This window comes from Gadus chalcogrammus, chromosome 4, assembly GCF_026213295.1.
Source record: "Gadus chalcogrammus isolate NIFS_2021 chromosome 4, NIFS_Gcha_1.0, whole genome shotgun sequence".
NCBI lineage: Eukaryota > Metazoa > Chordata > Actinopteri > Gadiformes > Gadidae > Gadus > Gadus chalcogrammus.
Window position 1 is genome coordinate 3896256 of NC_079415.1, and position 20438 is coordinate 3916693.

Below are 20438 nucleotides of genomic sequence, written 5' to 3' on the forward strand. Positions count from 1 at the left end.
TAGAGCAGATCGAGCTGGGCAGGAAATGAAAAAGTAAAAGCCATAAAGCATCCATTTTCAAAATAAAACACAATACTCAGCTCATGTAGCCTATCACAACTTCACATCAACATTATTACGTCATGACCGGTGGCACCAGGTCAGCAGTCAATCAATCAAAGAGTCTCAGAGGGTCAGCAACATGGATAACGAGAGACATATAGTCGAAGTTCAGCAACATGAAGTCATTTATGTACCAAATCATCCTTTTTATAATAACAATGGCCGGAAGGACAAAGCGTGGCATTTAATTGCAGTAGTTTTGGGAGTGGAAGGTGAGTACATTAGGTTTAGGATTATCGCGTGATCTCGTGTGAATACGGCTGGCTCGCAAGGCAGCGTTGCGCTGCCGTAACGCGCCCGGTGGAAATGCAAGCAGGGCAGAGTCGCAGCCCTTCCGTGCCGCAGCCGTAACGCTGCCGTAACGCGTCTGGTGGAATCCCGGGGTCAGCCACAAATACCTTAGGCACCAGTGTTGGGAACATTACTTTAGAAAAGTAATTAGTTATAGTTACTCACTACTTGTTCCAAAAAGTAACTGAATTACTCTATAATAAAAGTGACTAGTTCCCAAGGAAAGTAACTATTTGCGTTACTGAAGAAAAAATAAGTTGCTATGTCAAAGAATTTGGCTTTGGATTTTTTAAATGGTTGAACTGCCGATGCAAGGCCCTGATATACTTCACACCTAGTTGCACATTAGCATCATACCTACCAAGACCCATCCATACAGCCCTGCTCGCACCTTTGGACAATAAAGCCTATACAACTTGGAACTCTGACTGGACAACCCTGTGTTCTCACCGACACCCCCATTGGTCTCAAGCCAGCACTAGACATTCCCAAAACCTCCTCTTCAGCTGCAGTATGCGTCTACAAAGACTAATCCCATATACGTCACACACGCCCTCTGTCATCCGTCGACAGACGCATTTAGTGTGAACAAGGCGACTACCTCTGTCCGTCGACAGATCTCATTGACTTTGCATGGGACGCTCTCGAAATGCATTGTGGGTCCATCTGTTCTGTTGGCTCCGTGGCCTGCGTCAAAAAGTGGAGAATTGTCCAACTTTTCAGGCAGTGATGAATCCGTCGGCCAATCAGATCACGGTTATGCAAATACACTCCAAGCGACTACTGGATCCATTTTGCAATAACAAGCAGGAAGAAGCTGGACAGTGTATTTGCGCATATTTGCAAAACGAAATCTGATTAGCCAACGGATCCGTCACTGCCTGAAAAGTTGAACATTTCTCAACTTTTGACGCAGACCACTGAGCCAACCGAACAGACGGACAATCCATTTGGAGAGTGTCCGATGCAAAGTCATTGAGATCCTTCGAAGGACGCATGTAGTGTGAACGAGGTCGCATTCACACTGCCTCCGTCCGTCGACGGATGGGGGCTTTTTGACGTTCCATCTGTTTTCCCGGGTTGTATTACAAAGGCGATTTCATCATAGTATACTTTCGTATATTTGCATAACACAATCTGCATGAATCAATCAAAAGGCCATTGCATAATCGTCATCATTATACAAGAGTATGCCAATTAAAACACTAATTATCAATTATGTAATTGTCAATACTATTAATACTGGTGGAAGCTGCATTGCCATGAAAACGTTCGAGTACCAAAATCATAAAACAAACAGACGACCCAAAGCAAGAGCAGACAATAGGCTACACTTTCAACTGATATGGCCTTGGTTATTAAAGTAAAGGATAAATAAAGTGTACGGTTGGCTAATATTGCAACAGCAGGCTATTGATCTGAAGCAAGCTAATATTAAATGAATACTAAGCCTTAATTATTCTACATGATGCATAATAACTTAAGGCATATAGGCTAGTGAGCCCCAGACGTCATGACATTACAAAATGGGGGGGGGGGGGCATCAGGACTTGTATATAGGGCACAGAAATTGGTGCTACGCCCCTGTAAGCAGTCCTATGTTAACCGCAGAGATGAAGGCAACCTGTATGCTTTAGGATTATAACTCAATGATTAGGATCACATCATAATTTTCCAAAACACACATCTCTGACAGTGTTGCCAGATTGGGCCAAATTTCTCGCCGTTAGTCGTGTTCACTCTCTCTTTCCGGAGCTACTTCACGACGTGAGGTGGTGTAACGTCGCTGGTGGCCTTGGTCATCACAGATCACAGGGTACTTCTGTATGTACGTATGTGTTAAGAAAATGGGCCAAGAAAATTTACTGACTGATAATCGAGACTACAATTGGCACAGAAACAATACAGACTCAAAAACGATTAGATTTTTCAATAAATGCATATATATTTTAAAAATACATTTGCAGTTACAAAAGCTATCACAGCTTGTTCCTTCAGGATGATACACACTACAGCAAATAAATGATGTTTTTAACCCTGCAAAACAACCTGTATTTTAAGGTAATCAAACGCAATCATGACATTGGTCGTAGTGTAGTTGGTTCGTGTGTAGTTGCTGCCCTCTGCTGGCCACAGGTCAGTACAGACATTTAAATGTTTTATATACACTCGTGATGACGTCCTCTCGCTGACGTGTGGAAAGACTGGATTCGTCGTGAATCCTTCATCAAGGCCAGCTGTGGTTTCCATCGATTTGAAAAATGATTAACTCATTTGCACAGAGCAACTCAAATATCATCTCCCACGGTTACCATAAAGCATTTTTCTCTGTGTATATTGCATAATTGTAACGTACATCAATACATTTTCGAGACCCAAAGCCCTTCCACAGAACCACCGCCCTTTCACGAACCAAAGGTAGATCTAAAAAACCAAAACAGATTCCCAAAGTCCTCCAGGGGCGTGTCTCCATGACTCCCGAGTCCCGACACACCATGACTCAGCAGAACTCACCGGGGATGCGACCCTCATGAGCCCTGTGCCCCAATCCAACACCCTAACAGAAACCACCTTATTAGCCCCGCCCCGCCCCGCCCTAGCTCACCACACACTTCTTCGGGCTAGGGGAGGTCGGGGGCGGGGGGCTGCGTCTGGAAGGCCGGGGGACGTAGAACTGTGAAGTGGGTTCCTCGTAGGCCTGGGTGTACACCGGCGTGGCTGTTAATCTGCGGAGGGGCGTGGCCGTTGGCACGCGTGTGGCTCTTGGCACAGGCGTGGCACTGGGCACGGGCGTGGCACTGGCCAAGAACGCAGACCCGCGTACAAACATTGCACTGGGCACGGACGTGGCACTTGGCATGGGCGTGGCACTGGGCACGGGCGTGGCACTGGGCACGGGCGTGGCACTGGGCATGGGCATGGCCGTTGGCATGCGTGTGGCTCTTGTCACGGGCGTGAAACTGTGCAAGGGCGTGGCACTGGGCACGGGCGTGGCACTGGGCAAGGGCGTCGCACTGGGCACGGGCGTGGCAATGGCCAAGAACGCAGACCTGCGCACAAACATGGCACTGGGCGTGGCACTGGGCATGGGCGTGGCACTGGGCACAGGCGTGGCACTGGGCACGGGCGTGGCCCTTGGCACGGGCGTGGCCCTTGGCACGGACGTGGCACTGGCCAAGAATGCGGACCTGCGCACGGACATGGCACTTGGCACGGACGTGGCACTGGGCACGGACGTGGCACTGGGCACGGGCGTGGCACTGGGCACAGGCGTGGCCGTTGGCACGCGTGTGGCTCTTGGCATGGGCGTGGTACTGGGCACGGGCGTGGCACTGGGCACAGGCGTGGCACTGGGCATGTGCATGGCCGTTGGCATGCGTGTGGCTCTTGGCACGGGCGTGGCACTGTGCAAGGGCATGGCACTGGGCACGGGCGTGGCACTGGGCAAGGGCGTCGCACTGGGCACGGGCGTGGCACTGGCCAAGAACGCAGACCTGCGCACAAACATGGCACTGGGCATGGGCGTGGCACTGGGCACAGGCGTGGCACTGGGCACGGGCGTGGCCCTTGGCACGGGCGTGGCACCGGCCAAGAATGCGGACCTGCGCACGGACATGGCACTTGGCACGGCCGTGGCACTGGGCACGGGCGTGGCACTGGGCACGTGCGAAGCCGTTGGCACGCGTGTGGCTCTTGGCACGGGCGTGGCACTGGGCACGGGCGTGGCACTGGGCACATGCGTGGCCCTTGGCACGGTCATGGCACTGGCCAAGGATGCGGACCTTACGAACATGCCACTTGGCACGGCTGTGGGCTTCACCACCGGCGCGGCGGCCAGTACCCCGGAGAACAAGTCGTCTGGAGCCCACACCTTTTCTCGCTTTTCCTTGTAAGTGAGCAGGAACTCCGGGTAGATCTGAGGCCGGTCGAAGATGACAAAGATGGAAGGCGAGAGGATATGGTTGACGCAGCTGTCGTAGAAGAGGGTGTCCCCGCCGTCCTTGGAGGGGGGGCGCACGTAGCCGGCCTCGCCCCGGGTGTGGTGGCCCACCAGCACCAGGGACACGAACATGGAGCGGACCGTCGTGGCGTTCCCGGTGTAGTTGTGGGAGTAGCTGGCGTCCCGGGCGAAATAACTCCCTGGGGATGGGGAGATAGGAGTCGAGGAGGGGAGAGGGGGAGACAGAGGAGGGGAGGGGAGAGGGGGAGAAGAGGAGATAAGACAAAGGAGAGAAGAGAGGACGAGGGGGAAGTGTGACAAGATAAGAAGAGAAGAAATATGAAGTGTTGCTTTAACTCCAGCTTGTGCTTGTGTTTTGAAACATAGACCCTGAATCCATCGAATACACACAGAAAATACCTCCAATTCATCTTATCCAAAGAGGCTCAACCCTTTTCAAGTATATCGTCACATCTAAACTTTGTTTGGTCAGCCTTTGGCTATCCAAGCCGATCGAACACAAGCCAATCGAACCAACCAACCAAATATCGCCCCTGCCTCACCTTTCCCTTTCCACGACGTAGGACAGGTAAGACGGCGATACTGACCTGTGAGGTGCCAGTAGGTATCGACTAGCTTTAGGTCATAGTTTGACAGCTTAAGTATGACAGTGATTATGATTTAACATTTGAAACTAATCCTTCTAGAGCAGGGGTCACCAACACAGACCACATGAGGCGCCCGCAGGCCTGTTCTAAAAAATAGCACAACTCATTCTTGAACAACTCTTTCCCAACTTTTTTAAGTCATTGTTGATAATTATTGTGAGAAATCATTAACATGATCAGTGTCTTCACATAGATGAGTATCATTAAGCATTAATAATAATATATAAATAAAGGCTAAATTAGCAAATTTGTCATTTCAGAAGAGTTTATCAAACTGGGTGCCCTTCGTATGACTCTGTACCAATGAAGTAGCTCTCAGGTTCAAAAAGGTTGGTGACCCCTGTTCAAGAGCCATTTGTCCATTCTAGGCTACTGTAGAAACATGGCAGCCTCCATGGCATTGGACACCCTCTGTAGACATTAAAGGTTCATTGTAAATCAACAACACACGATTGGGATATTTTTGTTATGGGCTGTATGATAACTCAAACACACTTTTGTATACACAATCCCTGCCACGACTGTTGTGCTTGATGCCCCTCATCGTACACACTGCACCTTTAAGCCCTGCAGCGGTGTCGTAGCGGCTAGCTCACCGTTGCCGTAGACGGTCCCGTGGGTTCCGCAGATCCTCCAGTCAAAGTTCGAGCAGCAGATGGCGTCGATGAACTTGGAGTCTGTGCCGTGGAACAGCTTCCTCTCGGCCACGTTACGGCCCCCGTTCCTCGTCTTCATTTGATCCCTTTGCCTTTTATAAAACACGATTTAAAAGATATTTTAAATATTTCAGTTGATTGTTGTAAACGTTATCGTTGAGTCGAACACCGCACAGGTCTGCACCGTACGAGTCGAACACGTACTTAAAATGGCCGACGCGAGAGAAATCAAACACCGTATGGTGTTAGACTCAAAAAGATAATGCTTATAATGATAAAAATAATAGTGTTTAATGCTTATGATAAAAAATCGTGTTTTTAAACAATGTCCTTTCAACCATTTAAAAGGGTTAGGGGTTTAAATGACAGTTGATCATCATAAGCGTTATCTTTTTGAGTCGAACAGGGTGCTGTGTTTGATTTTCCTGGCGTCGGCCTAACCCATTTTACGTCTTCTCCGACCGAGCTACGTACAACTGAAATTGGTCCCAGAGACTCTTGTTCTGAATCCTCTCGATCTTCACGATGTCAAAGTTGGTCATCGTCTGACGAAACAGCGTCTCCACCTCTTTGTATTCTTCGGACGAATCTTGCAGCAGAACTTTCTACCAGAGACGGAGGAGAACGGTCTTAATTTACCTTTGAGAACAGTTAAAACAACCCAAAGGTGTATATCATGAGACTCGTGTTTTTAATTACTTTTTAAATAGATCCTAAATTTGTTTATCATCAGGATGTCATCACCATCGACACTGGATAATACTGAGAAATAAAGAAGTTAACATAATTTTTCTTATTATGTTTCTATTAACGCATGTACTTTATGATCTTAAAATTAAAAATGAAAGACGCAACATGTGGTTGCTTGTAACTCTTCTAATAAATTATAATTATCTTAACCTTATGTCCAGTCTCAGGAACCTGGGTCCTGTCCCAGTGTCTTGGCATAGCTAGGACATTTGTTGGACCACTGGGAGGCCTTCTACTGAAATAGAAAAACAATAATAACTTCACTTGCAGCGTAATAGAAAGGACCCGTGTGTGGTTTATAAGGCAGCTATCCAAAGTGCCTGATGTAAAAGTAGGGCTGTGTCTCACTGAAAAAGGAGGGTCAATATTAGCATAGAGTTGTGACGGCAGATACGACGATACAAAGTCGCCAGTCAGTGGCGCTTTCTGAGGGCGTACAATCGTCTGTGCGTGGACATTTTCATAAAGTAGGAATGGAACATTTCCCAAAGCTTCCTGGTCATGAAGCAGTAAAAGTGATAGTGATTGGATTGATTGGATTCATCAGGGTTGGAGCTGGGTATGGGTGTGCCTGAAGGGGGCAGGGTCATGCTTTTCTTATATTGTGTATAACTGGTACTCAAATGGGGGTACGCGTACCCCTAGGGGCACTTTGAGGTACCACAGGGGATACGAAGCAAATTAAAAAGTAAAGTTTATCTTTTTTTCCATCATGAGCAACTTTGAACTCTGAAAGCTAGACAATAGCAAATCGCAGAAACTGGACAAGTGGTTGAAATGTGACCCTTTTAATGTTCATGTTTACACTGCCAAATAGAACGCACATACATTATTCATGTTTCATTATATTTTATTCTGCCCAAAATGTTTTGTGCAGGTGAAGGGGGTACTCCTTCCGCTGAAAATATAACATAGGGCGCACTCACACTACCATACTCAAGTACGATTGCCCCCCCCCCCCCCCCCCCCCTCCCACCTCTGTGCCGCTGGCCTGTGCTCACACTAGGCAATCTCAACTGGGCTTGAGTACGGTTGCCTCTTGTACATACGGTTGCGTATTAGCATCTGTACCGTGGCTTGAGCACACCTCTCTGAAGTGTACTCAGGCCACGGAAATTAACTGTACTTGAGTACGGGTGGCGTACTCAAAATAGCCAAACGATCTAGACTTTAGGGGATGAACGTTCTCGGGCACGGTACAGATGGCATATTGTGAGTGTGCCCTTAGAAGGGGGTAAACTAGTAGGAAAAGTTTGAGAGCCACTGGTGTAGCGGGACCAAGACGTTTGACTTCTCTAAAAGCGAACAGAGAGGCAGTCCGTCCTCCAGGTGGAACTCACCTTGTCCTGACGACCAGCACGTCGGCGGAGGACAGGAAGCGAGGCCGTCGCCTCACCAGCCTCTGGGTGCCGTATCTCTTATTGGTCTGGATCATGTCTGCAAAATGCAAAGGAATACATATCTTATGATGCTACGTTTCCACGTAGTCATCCAGCAGACGCTGTCTGAAGCGACTCACAGAGAGTTCTCATGACAGATTATTAATAAAGCGAAGGCAGAGTTCGCTGCTTGTTCAAGGGTTTGCTTAGACCAGGAGGTAGGGTGGGTTGGCTGGTAACCGGAAGGTTGCTAGTTCGATCCCCGGCTCCTCCTTAGTGTCGAGGTGTCCCTCCCTGAGCAAGACGCCTCACCCTAACCTCTCCTGACGAATGTATGACAAACGTATGACAAACAATACTAGCTCATGGGGTTGTACACCGTGGTGGATGGATGAGCAGTTTGTTGTGTTGTGTGGGTCGGGGGGTGGGAGGGGTAGTAACGGTGGCCTCACCCTGGAGGCTGATAAGGGGCCACTCACACTAGGGCCGCGGCCCCGTGCCCGAGCTCATTTGCATACTAAAGTCTGGAACGTTTGGGTGACCACGCCCTCCGTATTCCAGCACGGAACAGCCCCTTGGCCACGGCACACTTGGGAGAGGTGTGCCGTGGCCAAAGTATAGATGCTAATGAGATGGCGCACGCGCGCGGATACGCAACGTGAGCTGGATGACGTAGTCCTTGCGCGACCCTTCTTTCTTTATAGGTCCATGCCCTTCTTCCCCACAACAATCATTTTAAACAATGGCGGCAAGCGGTTCACGAGTGGGTTTACGTTGGTGCGATAGTGAAGTCGAGTGTTTACTTGAAATTTGGGCCGACGACAGCATTCAGTCGCAGCTGGACACCACGCTTGGTGATGACGTATTACGACGTGATGACGTATGTATGAAGGAGCAATCGTGCCCAGTGCGACGGCCAATGGGAGCAGTGGGGGGGAGTGGGGAGGGGGGGAATCATGCTGAATCTTCCTGCAGCACGGAACAGGCAAACTTGCCAAGTGTGAGTGCGCCCTTGATTGTGTAGTCCTGGGACCCTGCGGTGAACTCCATCACCTCCTGGGGGTCGTTCTGGAACTTCTGCTCCAGCTCTGTGCTGCTGTTGGTCTGGAGAGGGCGAGCAGGCGAATGAACACACACACACACACACACACACACACACACACACACACACACACACACACACACACACACACACACACACACACTTAACGTTTACAAACAACAAACAAACGTCTGGTTTATTACGTCTGCGGATGTGAGCAGATTCAGGCTGGCATCACTTTGCGATGGTGCTGAACTCACCGGTGAATCGTACTGGTTCCAGTTCCCATTCTCGTCCTCCCAGTACCAGAGCCACTCGGTGGTGAGTAGGAAGGTGGGCTGGAGGACTGAGGAGATGGAGGAGAGACGCCTGACCTTCTGGAGTCCACGCGTCATGGTGTCAAAGTACACCGCTTCTACATCCACCGTGCTGCAGGAAACATCACACACCTTTGACCCTCAGTATGTGGGTTTAGAGATCACAAGTGCAGCATGAAAACACAACACAACCTTTGTTGTATCAAATCAATGATTAAATTTGACCAGACATTGGGAATACTACAGGAGCAAAGTGAGGTTTTAAACTGGGCTAAAAACTGGGATTTAAGTCAGGGCCTTCAGTAACGAACTCCACCAACGGCCAACCCCCAAACACAAATTTCATATTAGGTGCCAATACAGCCACAATATGCGCTACTGCATAACATCCACAACAAGACAGATGATTTTCAGCAACAACAACAGCGCACACGCACACCACTTTGCAATACACCGAGTATTGCAGGATCACCATCAGATCTTTCCTTATGTCACTCCGCAACCAGATTGCACATCACACACATGACACAAAAACAAGTGTTCACAGTTATTGTTATTTTCACCGGATGCTTTCGCAACTTCAACGGATTAAATAAAGTAGCCTATAGCGACAATATTACAAGTGCAACGCCAGTTCATTAAAGGGGACCTATTATGCTTTTTCGACTTTTATGACCTATAAACGTTGTTATAATGATTGATAGTCATGTTTAACCATACTAAAGTGTCAAATAATGACGTACATGCATTTCGACGTATTCCCTGCTGACAGTCTGAGGTGGCGGTGAAGTAACCAATCACAACGGAGTTGGGTTGGCAGGAGGGGGCGGAGTAGGACGAAACCGAGCGTTGACAGAGAATGCTGAAAGCGCCCAGATGAGAGGAAGAGTTTCACGAAAATCTACATCGTTTTTTGTGTATGGTTAAACATGACTATTAATCATTCTAACAACATGTATAGGTCATAAAAGTCGAAAAAGCATAATAGGTCCCCTTTAACAAAAATAAGTAGGCCTTTATCCCACATATTTTACAACAGCTATTCCAGCCAGAATATTAAGCCAACAGGAGTAGTAGTGAACGGGTTAATTGAATATGCTTATTAAGCAGCATCCACACAAAGCATTACCATTAAGCCTACTGCCCAAATTCCAGCAATATATTTGTGTTTCAAACCATTAAAAAAAATGCGTTATGAACTAAAGTACCACAACAACATTATCGCTCCTACACAGTGCAAAGTAAAACTCACCCATCACCCATGGCCTGATGTTTTAAAGCTGCCTTGGTGAAGCTATAAGACTGCTAAATCCGGCGCTGTTCCATGTCCCCTCACTGATGTGGAACAGCAAACACGGCGAGTAGAATAGGTTGTTCTGAACGGTGCTAGCCGTTAGCCAGTCATCATAGCGGCTGTAAAGTGCCGCACAAAACCTTTACCGGCCTGGGTCAGCCCATCGGGCTTCGGTGTAGGTCTTCCTCTTGAAATAAAGTCTGTCTTCTCTCCAAACGATCGCCTTGAAAAAGGCAAACGAAGGAGATCAGAAACAGGATCGCTATGTGCTGTGAAGGCGGTGGGCATAGTAGTTCACTATCAACTCTGTACTAGTGTTGGCTCGTTCGTTCGCGAACCGGTTCAAATGACCGAGTCTTTAGGACGAACGAACTGAACCGGTTCGTCTCTCTCGTTCGTTCGGTCGTCTCGTTCACCATTCGATTCACCGGAGACTCGACTGAACGAACGAACGAGTTTCCGGTAGCACTAACTCCACTGAGTCTGACTGACTCAACTGAGAACCGTGCAATGGTGTGCATTCCATGATGCGATTCACCGTTACCGGACACTAGGCTGAATCGCGAACGACTCCTCCACGTTCAGTCGAGTTTCCGGTGAATCAATTCACCGGAAACTCGACTGAACTAGGAGGAGTCGTTCACGAATCGTATGTTCGTTCAGCCTGGTTTCCGGAAGCGGTAAATCGCATCATGGAATGGACCCCATTGCACGGTTCTCAGCTGAGTCAGTCAGACTCAGTGGAGTTAGTGCTACCGGAAACTCGACTGAACGAACGAACGATTCGCGAACGACTCCTCGTGGCGAACTGAATCACGTGAACTGGGTCACGGAAACGAATCATTGAATCCACCACTACTCTGTACGCCAACGATTCAAAATTCGCTGATGACATCACCGGGGGCCAGCGCCCGCATATCCGGCTGTTAAGCATGACGTAACACCCTTTCAAAATAAAACTTCCGGGTCCAACTGCTCCGTCGAACATCAAAACAAACGTATTTCTATAATGCCGCAGTGCTGTGTTCCCAGCTGTTTGAACAGGTCTGATTAAAAAAAAAACGACAGAATTATCTTTTTACCACTTTCCCATGGATGAAAAGGAGAAGAGGAAACGGCTGCAGTTGATATGGTAAGTTGCATTTCTTTAACAACTGAAAAAATCTTTTAGCGCTATCTTTGCTGGGCCCTGGGGTCGTTCTATTATTTCACATCAACATTTGATTGGCTGATTACACACGTCAGTCACATTTATTATCCAATGGGAGGTGGCAGCTTCAGCGAAAGGGTAGCAATACTTTTAGTGCTGGCCCCGCCGGTCCATGTAACCTAGCTGTGAGATGCGTTATTCAGCTGAGCTCAGCCTTACAAAAAAATAAAACAGTTTTCCTTCTGGAATAATGTTGTAAGTACTGAAATAAAATTGGGAATTAAGATGCGTTCAGACACAAATTAATGTCATTTTGAAAAAAAAAAATATAGATATTTATTATTCAGATTTTGACAGGGCCAGCAGAGAAGGCCCTGCTGGCCCTGATGGCCCACCACTGTTCAAACCTGGATTCACCTTCTTAGGCTAATTTAAACAGAAGAGTTTCAAACTGGGATGTCCCATACCTCTGTGTCTTTTTGGGGTTACAGTAATCCTCTTCTATCTTCTCTGAGCTATCCAGCAGCGTCCACTGATGGCCCTTCAGAACTTCCCAGCTGTAAGGCAGACTGTAATGAGCTTGGAAACACCTTTCTGAAGAAGACAGGGAGGAACAGGATTATCGGTGATTCATACGGCTAACACAACAGGTAATCTCTGGTGCTCAGGTGGCAACAGGTTTTTTGTGTACGATTGAGTTTTAAATAAAATCCGTTAGTTTGAACTCACCTATGGTGTGTCTACAGGTGCCTATTAGGAAGTACATGCAAATCTCGGTTTTATCTGAAAAACAAACAATGAACAACTATTTTCAGTTCATTGGACGAGCACTTCAATGGAAGGTTTAAAATGGGTTTAAAACCCAGTTCTCCAGACATCGCACTTAAAACGTCATAATATATTTTATTTATGACACCGTGTTGTATTTCAAATAATATTTAGTCGTTGTTCTTTTGAAACGCAGATATATCAATGGACTTTAGAATGTGCTGAAGCTGATTCACTCACACACAAAAACATATAGGGGTAAACAAATGTTAATATTAAATCCTCGTTCCGGCTTTACCTCGAGGCGGTCTTTTCCTTCCACCAGCTCCACCTCTTGGAGCTCCAGCTCTACCGATAGCAATAGCACCACGAGCACCAACCACAGCACAACCAGCACGACCACCACCACCACCACCACCACCAGCTCCACCAGATCCACCGGCACGACCACCACCACCACCACCACGACCACGACCACCACCACCACCACCACCACCACCACGACCACCACCACCACCACCGGTCCCAGGGACCTGATTGGTCTGTCCGGCCTTCTTGGCCTTGTGCTCGATGCCACTCAGGACCTTCTTGTTGATGTACAGCGGCTTCATGGCCGCCATGAGGTCGTTGGGGATGCGGCTCTTCTGCAGCACCTCGAAGGGCTGCGGCTCGTAGAAGTCGTGGGCCAGCGAGCAGCAGCAGTTACGACGCAGGTAGTTATCACAGATGTGGATCCTTTTGCAGCCCTCCTGGCATCCGGTGTTGTTGTAGTCGAAGCACACCTGTCGGGATGGAGAGGGGGTGTTTTGAAGATCATCATACAGGACAGGGATATTCGCACGGCAGAGCAATGGTGATCTACATAGTTAAAAATATATATATATTATATAAAGACATTTCAAGTAATTAAAAAAAAATCGGAATTCAATTTCTATTTTGGAATTAAATTTGTATTCTAAAATAAAAAAATATTTAACTATTGGTAATGGTCGCTCACAAAATTAAAGTGAAAGTGTATTTTGAGCAACAGAATCACATCAACATCTATATGTTGCCTTCTTAAAATATGGCAAAAAAAAATAAAACTTACAGAGGGGAGCAGGTCCATGTCGTTCTGCAGCAGCAACACACATATCTCCTTCTTGTCCAGATCTTCCAAGCCGTGTGTTCTCATAAGTCCGGCGTTGTGTTCGGAGTGGAGGTCGTGGGAGAAAGAACACCTGGCCTGCCTGTAGGGGGGGGGGGGGGGGGGGGGGGGACGTCCGCAGAAAACGGTCAGGGTGTCGCACGCATTTGGAAAACATCACGTGTTCAAGGAACGCATACCACGAGATGATAGTCGTTCCCCTCACGAGAAGCCGAAGAATAACACAATTACAAATCACATGTGATGGTACCCCTTTAATCTCACATAGAGCACCTTTAACTCCACTGGGCAACGTCAACGGGGGTCCACCACACTGTATGTTATATATAGATATATATATAGATATATATAGATATAGATATAGATATATATATATATATATATATATATATATATATATATATATATATATATATATATATATATATATATATAATAGATAGATATAGATATAGATATATCTATATCTATATCTATAGATAGATAGATAGATAGATAGATAGATAGATAGATAGATAGATAGATAGATAGATAGATAGATAGATAGATAGATAGATAGATAGATAGATAGATAGATAGATAGATAGATAGATAGAGAAATGAACTGCAGGTCAAGGTTTCTCACTCTACGGGAGTGTTTTAACGCTCGGTAAGTGATTCAAAATAAATACAACATTTAGGGCCCATTGGTGCACCATGCATGATAGTAAATCGGCCCTCACCTTCCAGGAAACTGGCACTCGCCGTACAGGTATGTTTTACAGAGATGTAAACTGCTGCATCCAGGTCCAGCGCACACCAGCCTTCTGCACAGTCGGAGAGCCGTCTTGGCGATCAGAAGCTTCTCTCCATTATAATGCGCGTTGGCGAACCGGTCTCGGTTGCTGATGATCTCGTTCACCGTCGAGGCGTCACCAAACACACAGTTGGCCACCAGTTCATCCCTGTTTGTGGATCCGAGGTTCCCACAGAGATATTTGACTATCGCCGATTCCATTTCAACGCCCTGTAGCCTATTCACTGGCCTCTCACTCCAAGTTGAACACGGCTTTGAAGTTTGGACTTGGTTGGTCGCGGCTATTCATGCATTCGGCATGAGTTTCCTGTTCTTACGATTGGAAAACGAAACCTAATAACATGCTGTAAACGAAACAGCACCGGACTTCCTCGGGTTTCTTAACATTATTTTATAACAGGCTGTTTTAGATCATATTAATTAGCTATCGATTAATTGGTTCATTTCTATTATTTTTCTTTGTTATCAATTGTAGTAGGCTAATACAATAAAGACATAAAGCACAATTAGGCTGCACAAACCCCTTTGCTAACACAACCCATAGATAAGTTGTAGGTCTACTGGTTTATGAATATCATACATCCCGTTATTTCCTTTTGTGTTGCTATTTTAACTTTCTTGACGGGTAACAACTCTGAGGCCGACGCGTCTATGGGCGGTACAGTGCTCTGGCGCCCTCTGGTGGCGGAGACGCATCACGCCCTTCAGAGGACGAGTCGGGAAATGTGGGCCACCGTGAAGGTGCAAGGGTCAGCGATAATCTTTCCCTGCTCGCTTCCCCCGCTCCGTGGCTGCACAGATCCCGAAGGGGCGGTGTAGCCCAGCATGTGTCTCCAGATGGGGGTGGACACGTCACGCCCTACTGGTCAGTGAGGTTCGGATGAGAGTTCTTAGATGGTATGGAGTATGTGGAGAGTATCTGCATTCTTCCACCTCCGCAACATCGCCAGACTCCGCCCATCACTGACCCAATCCAGCACTGAAATCCTAGTTCACTCATTTGTCACATCACGCATAGACTAGGCCTACTGCAACGCCCTCCTCACCGGACTCCCCACCAAACTCATCAACAGATCATTCAGAACTCAGCCGCCCGGATCATCACCCGCACCAAATCATCTGACCACATCACCCCTGTCCTCATCCAATTTCACTGGCTCCCAGTACACTACCGCATCCAATACAAAACCCTACTCCTCACCTACAAAGCTCTCCACAACCTAGCCCCCAGTTATCTCTGCGACCTCCTCCAAGAATACACACCCTCCCGCTCCCTCCGCTCAACCTCTGCTGGACTACTATGTATCCCCACATCTCGACTCACTACAATGGGTGCCCGGCAGGGACGTGCACAGGAATTTTGAGGGGCAGTTGCTCTGACAGGCTATATGAAGGACTGAGAATAAAAGGGTCTTCATTAATATATTAATACAAATAAGCAAAACACTGAAATAACTACTACTAACGATAATGCAGAAAAACATGACTTGAAGAAGAAGAACATAACATGAACACAAACATAATTAAACAACATCCTATCAAGTCACTGATAAGTTTCTCCAAATTGACATATTAAAAATGCAAAGCTTCAAAAGAGAAGCCTGCAGAACCTCTTCTTTGTCGATTGGTATGTCCTTCTCTATGGATAGCAGGAGGAGGTCAGACAGCCGCTCTTGACCACACTGATTTCGGATTTCGGACAGGGTAGTGATGTGCTCCTCTTTGCTGCCTCCTTTAGTTGTCTCTCTCTCTCCTGAATTCTCCTCTTTTCACTGGGCATTTCGGCTTCACTTAACAATAACAAACAATACCCAAAATAGTGATAAGATTTAGGCATGAACCATTTTGAATGAAAGAATTTATGTGATGCATTACTTCCATCTTTTATTCTTCTTGTTAAAACGAAATGTTAGAAACTAACTATCAGCAGACATGTAGCATAGTTTGCCTACCAAAAAATGTGTAGACTATGTGATAACGGGCTGCTTGTCTGCAAGCTAGCTAGCTGTCTGATTATTTAGGCAAAACGTTACGTGGCAAACTGAGCCTGGATTTATGAAGATTGTAATTCATTTCATAAAACGTGATGATGATTGTTTGTTTGTTATACATCTCAAATTCACCTTTTCCGACAACATCAAGGCAGTCATCTCACAGGTGCCGGTGTTCCGGTCGCGTGCAGCGCTGCAGCTAACTTTCACACGCCGCGCGGCAACTCGCCGTCCCCATTCATTTCAATGAGGGAAGGGCGGCAGAGGGGAGGCGGCAAAAGCGGCTATTGCCGCGCGTCAGAGTTTGCCCTCCCCCTACTGACTTTCACTCTCAGTGCCCGAACGGAATTGAATGAGGCTACGCTTACTTTATGAAATGTTTCGAGTGGCGATTTTTTTTATCTAGGCCTACATGAAATTCTGCATCCATTAAATTATAAAAAATAAATAAAAAATAAAAAATAATATTTCCTCGGAAGGGCAACCTGAGTCAAGGAGGGCATATGGGCAGTTGCCCAAGCAACCTGAGCAATCCCCCTGTGCACGTCCGGTCATTCAGCTGTTCAGCACCCAGGCTCTGGAACTCCCTCCCCCCACACATAAAACAGTCAGACACCATTACAACCTTCAAGTCACAACTCAAAACTCACCTGTTCAAACTCGCACACAACGTCTAATTGATCACTGTTTTGATTGTTTGTTTGTTTTGTTTTGTCTTGTTTTGGTTTTATTTATTTTTTATATTTACTTATTTATTTTTATTTATTTTATTTTTTATTTTTTTCCACAATGTCTTGTTTTTTAAACGATTTATGATGACTATATGCTCTGTAAGGTGACCTTGGGTGTCTTGAAAGGCGCCTCTAAATTAAATGTATTTTATTATTATTATGTCCAGACGCACGCCACCGACTAGCGGTTGCCATAGAAACGTCCGTCTTCGCACGAATCACACCTGTGGACGGAGCGAGGAGGGGGGGAAAGGGTGCTCGTTTTGATTTGCTGAAATTAACGATGTCGTTGCTTAAAGGACAAATCCGGTGTAAAATGGATGTGGGATATGTTTGGTATGATCAGTGTTGGGGTAGTTACTCAAAAAAAGTAATTAGTTACTTATTACTAGTTACTTCTGTAAATTGTAATGAGATTACTTAACGAGTTACTGACTTTTGAAAAGCAACTTCACTACTTATTACTTTATTTTCCCGTTTCTTAATTTACAGATACATGGACAAACATCATAGCCCTATCATCACTTATTAGTGTTAATTGTATAAATCTATACAAAATAGCATATAAAACCATGTGAAAGGCAAAGCAAGGCAAGGCAACTTTATTAGCACTTTTCATACACAAGGCAGACTCAAAGTGCTTCACATATAAACATTGTCATACAATAAAATTAATTTAAAATGTATTAATAGAAAAGATGAAAGAACGATATCACTGTCTGCACAAATAAATGCCTCACTGTACAATCCACAACAACAGGATAAAGTAGGCTATGGTGAGGTCAATCAGTAGTATACCAACACACAAGTTTCAAAACACAGGCTTTGGGAAACATGAGAACAAAAATCGAACCGGTTCATTTCTCTCGTTCGTCTCGTTCACCATTAGATTCACCGGAAACTCGACTGAACGAACGAACGATTTTCCGGTAGCACTTACTCCACTGAGTCTGACTGACTCACCTGAGAACCGTGCAATGGCGTGCATTGCATGATGCAATTCACCGCTACCGGAAACTAGGTTGATTCGCTAACGACTCCTCCATAGAGTTTCCGGTGAATCGATTCACCGGAAACTCGACCAAACTGGGAGGAGTCGTTCGCGCATTGTTTGTTCGTTCAGCCTGGTTTCCGGTAGCGGTAAATCGCATCATGGAATTGAAGCCATTGCACGGTTCTCAGCTGAGTCAGTCAGACTCAGTGGAGTTAGTGCTACCGGAAACTTGACCGAACGAACAAACGAATGAACGATTCGCAAACGACTCCTCTTGGCGAACTGAATCACGCGAACTGGGTCACGGAAACAAATCATTAAATCCACCACTAGGTCACCTATCGACGCCATCTTGTTTTTAAGACGCGATAAGTAGATTGGCGAACACAGAGCTTGTGTGTTGTTGACAGATGGCACAATCTCTGTGTTCGTCAATCTAGTTATCGAGTCTTAAAACAAGATGGCGTTGACGGGTGAACTAGGCTACTGATGGTGTATAAAATGTCCTTTTTTAATAAAGAATCTGTAGACTTACAAAGTTATCAATGCCTCGTTTTATATGTTAAGACCCTTATTATACCACTAAATAAATTTCGGGCTACTTCTAGCCTATAAGTGGTTTAAAATAGCGATTTAGTTTTTACCATAACGCATGCCCCTATTGTTCCAAGTTTATAGCGTTTTGATTGAATCGGCTAAAAACAGCCAACTGAAGAATGCGTCTATATGCGCCTTTTTTGCTCGAAAACGAACATTCCAACTCGTTATCATACCAAACATATCCCAAATCCATTTTACACCGGATTTTTCCTTTAACTGGAATTCTAACGAATATGTAAATAATTAAAATGAGGGAGGGCACAAATTCAGTGCAAAGACGTTGATGGCGGGATTCTTTCGTTACAACACTATTGTAACACAAACTAACCTCTGCAGAAAGGCGTTGGATGTTGACCGGGCACTTCCCTTCATGTGCTGGGAGATTGAGTTACAGTGGGAATCTGACACCCTGATACACCCTCTCACACACACAGGGGTAATACCCGAACTAGAATAGCCCCTTTTCACAGAGGATAAAGACGGTCACTAAGCAGAGTAGAGCTACTATAGGGGTCAGCAGCTCTTGTGTACCCAGGCACTGACACTAGACTTGCGATTGCTTGTTGAGGAAAGTTTAATTTAGTCTACCTGAGATTTGGGGAATACTAAAGACTATGATGGCGTCTCTGTGGAAAGGGTCTGTGTTGGAGTTGTACAGTCTCTTCCACTGTCTGTCACGGTGTCAAGCGCGGTTCTGTCCGAGGGTTCGTTGTGACAGCATCGTTTGGCCAGCCTCTGGACTAGAACCCTGCCTGGACGCAGTTTCATCGCTCACTCACTCACTCACTCACTCACTCACTCACTCACTCACTCACTCACTCACTCACTCACTCACTCACTCACTCACTCACTCACTCACTCACTCACTCACTCACTCACTCACTCACTCACTCACTCACACACAGCAGTGCAGGTTGTATGGTCGGAGCTTCACACTGATCGGAGGGGTGGTGTATCAGGCTCTGGTGTGAATGGAGATGAGCTGAGACCGACGCACCTGATTAGCTGGCCTCCCCAGGGGGAAGACAAGATGATGCACTTTATTCTTCCTGGATCAATAATTAGGGCAGAAAGGATGTTAGAAAATAAAAAATATGCACTTACAATAAGAATAACAAAATACTGCAAATATACAACTCTAACAATACAATACACAACAATATGATATACAATAACAGAGGTAGTAATGTAAACGCAAAATAAAATATGCAGACATTATTTGGTGCTTCATCCTGTCTGGACAGGATGTAGTTGTGACTGACAGGTGGACTCTAGGGCCCGCCTCCAGGGGGTCTGTGCCGGGCTGGGACCGGTGGTCTGCTTGTGTTTCTGCAGAAAAAATTGTTGCACCTTTTATTTCCACTTCAGCTATTAAAGTTGTTTATTATTTAAAGTGAAGAGCATCTGAATAAAATAAATGAATACTAGACAAAGACTATAATGATCTAGCAATATATCCATCTAGCTATCTATGATGTATACAGTATATATTTCTCTCTATCTATCTTCGATACATATATCAATCTTTCTATCTACGATAAATATAAATCGTTCTTTCTACCCATCTATGTTAAATGCTGTCATCAATCTTTCTATCCATCGTCTAACAAAGTGCATATTCAACACAGTGTGTGAAACTGATTTCTCTGTTCGGCAACAACAACCCATCACGGTGAGATTAAGGCGCTCCCGGTGGCTGCAGTACCCCCAGCGGCCGCAGAGGTCGCTGTTGCGCCGTACGACCGCTGCACAGCAGCGCTGCTGCCGTGCAACACGATCAGCGGTTTCCTGCTTCGGGTTTCCCTTTAAGGGGGCAAGGCTC

General features: G+C 46.1%; 2 protein-coding genes across 2 annotated transcripts; both read right to left on the reverse strand.

Annotated features, from left to right (window-relative positions):
* Window positions 1-2989: 2989 nt before the first annotated feature.
* LOC130380434 (nascent polypeptide-associated complex subunit alpha, muscle-specific form-like) lies at window positions 2990-12567 on the reverse strand. The gene is made up of 9 exons (XM_056587626.1): window positions 12319-12567; window positions 12057-12183; window positions 9089-9257; window positions 8782-8890; window positions 7748-7844; window positions 6558-6642; window positions 6132-6262; window positions 5598-5749; window positions 2990-4533 (listed from the first exon to the last, which is right to left on the reverse strand). Exons 1-9 carry the CDS (start codon window positions 12353-12355, stop codon window positions 2990-2992), a joined length of 2451 nt encoding a protein of 816 aa, XP_056443601.1. The 5' UTR covers window positions 12356-12567.
* Window positions 12528-14859, reverse strand: LOC130380435 (protein mono-ADP-ribosyltransferase PARP12). Its single transcript, XM_056587627.1, has 5 exons — window positions 14227-14859; window positions 13448-13586; window positions 12878-13139; window positions 12656-12705; window positions 12528-12539 (listed from the first exon to the last, which is right to left on the reverse strand). Exons 1-5 carry the CDS (start codon window positions 14499-14501, stop codon window positions 12528-12530), a joined length of 738 nt encoding a protein of 245 aa, XP_056443602.1. The 5' UTR covers window positions 14502-14859.
* Window positions 14860-20438: the final 5579 nt, after the last annotated feature.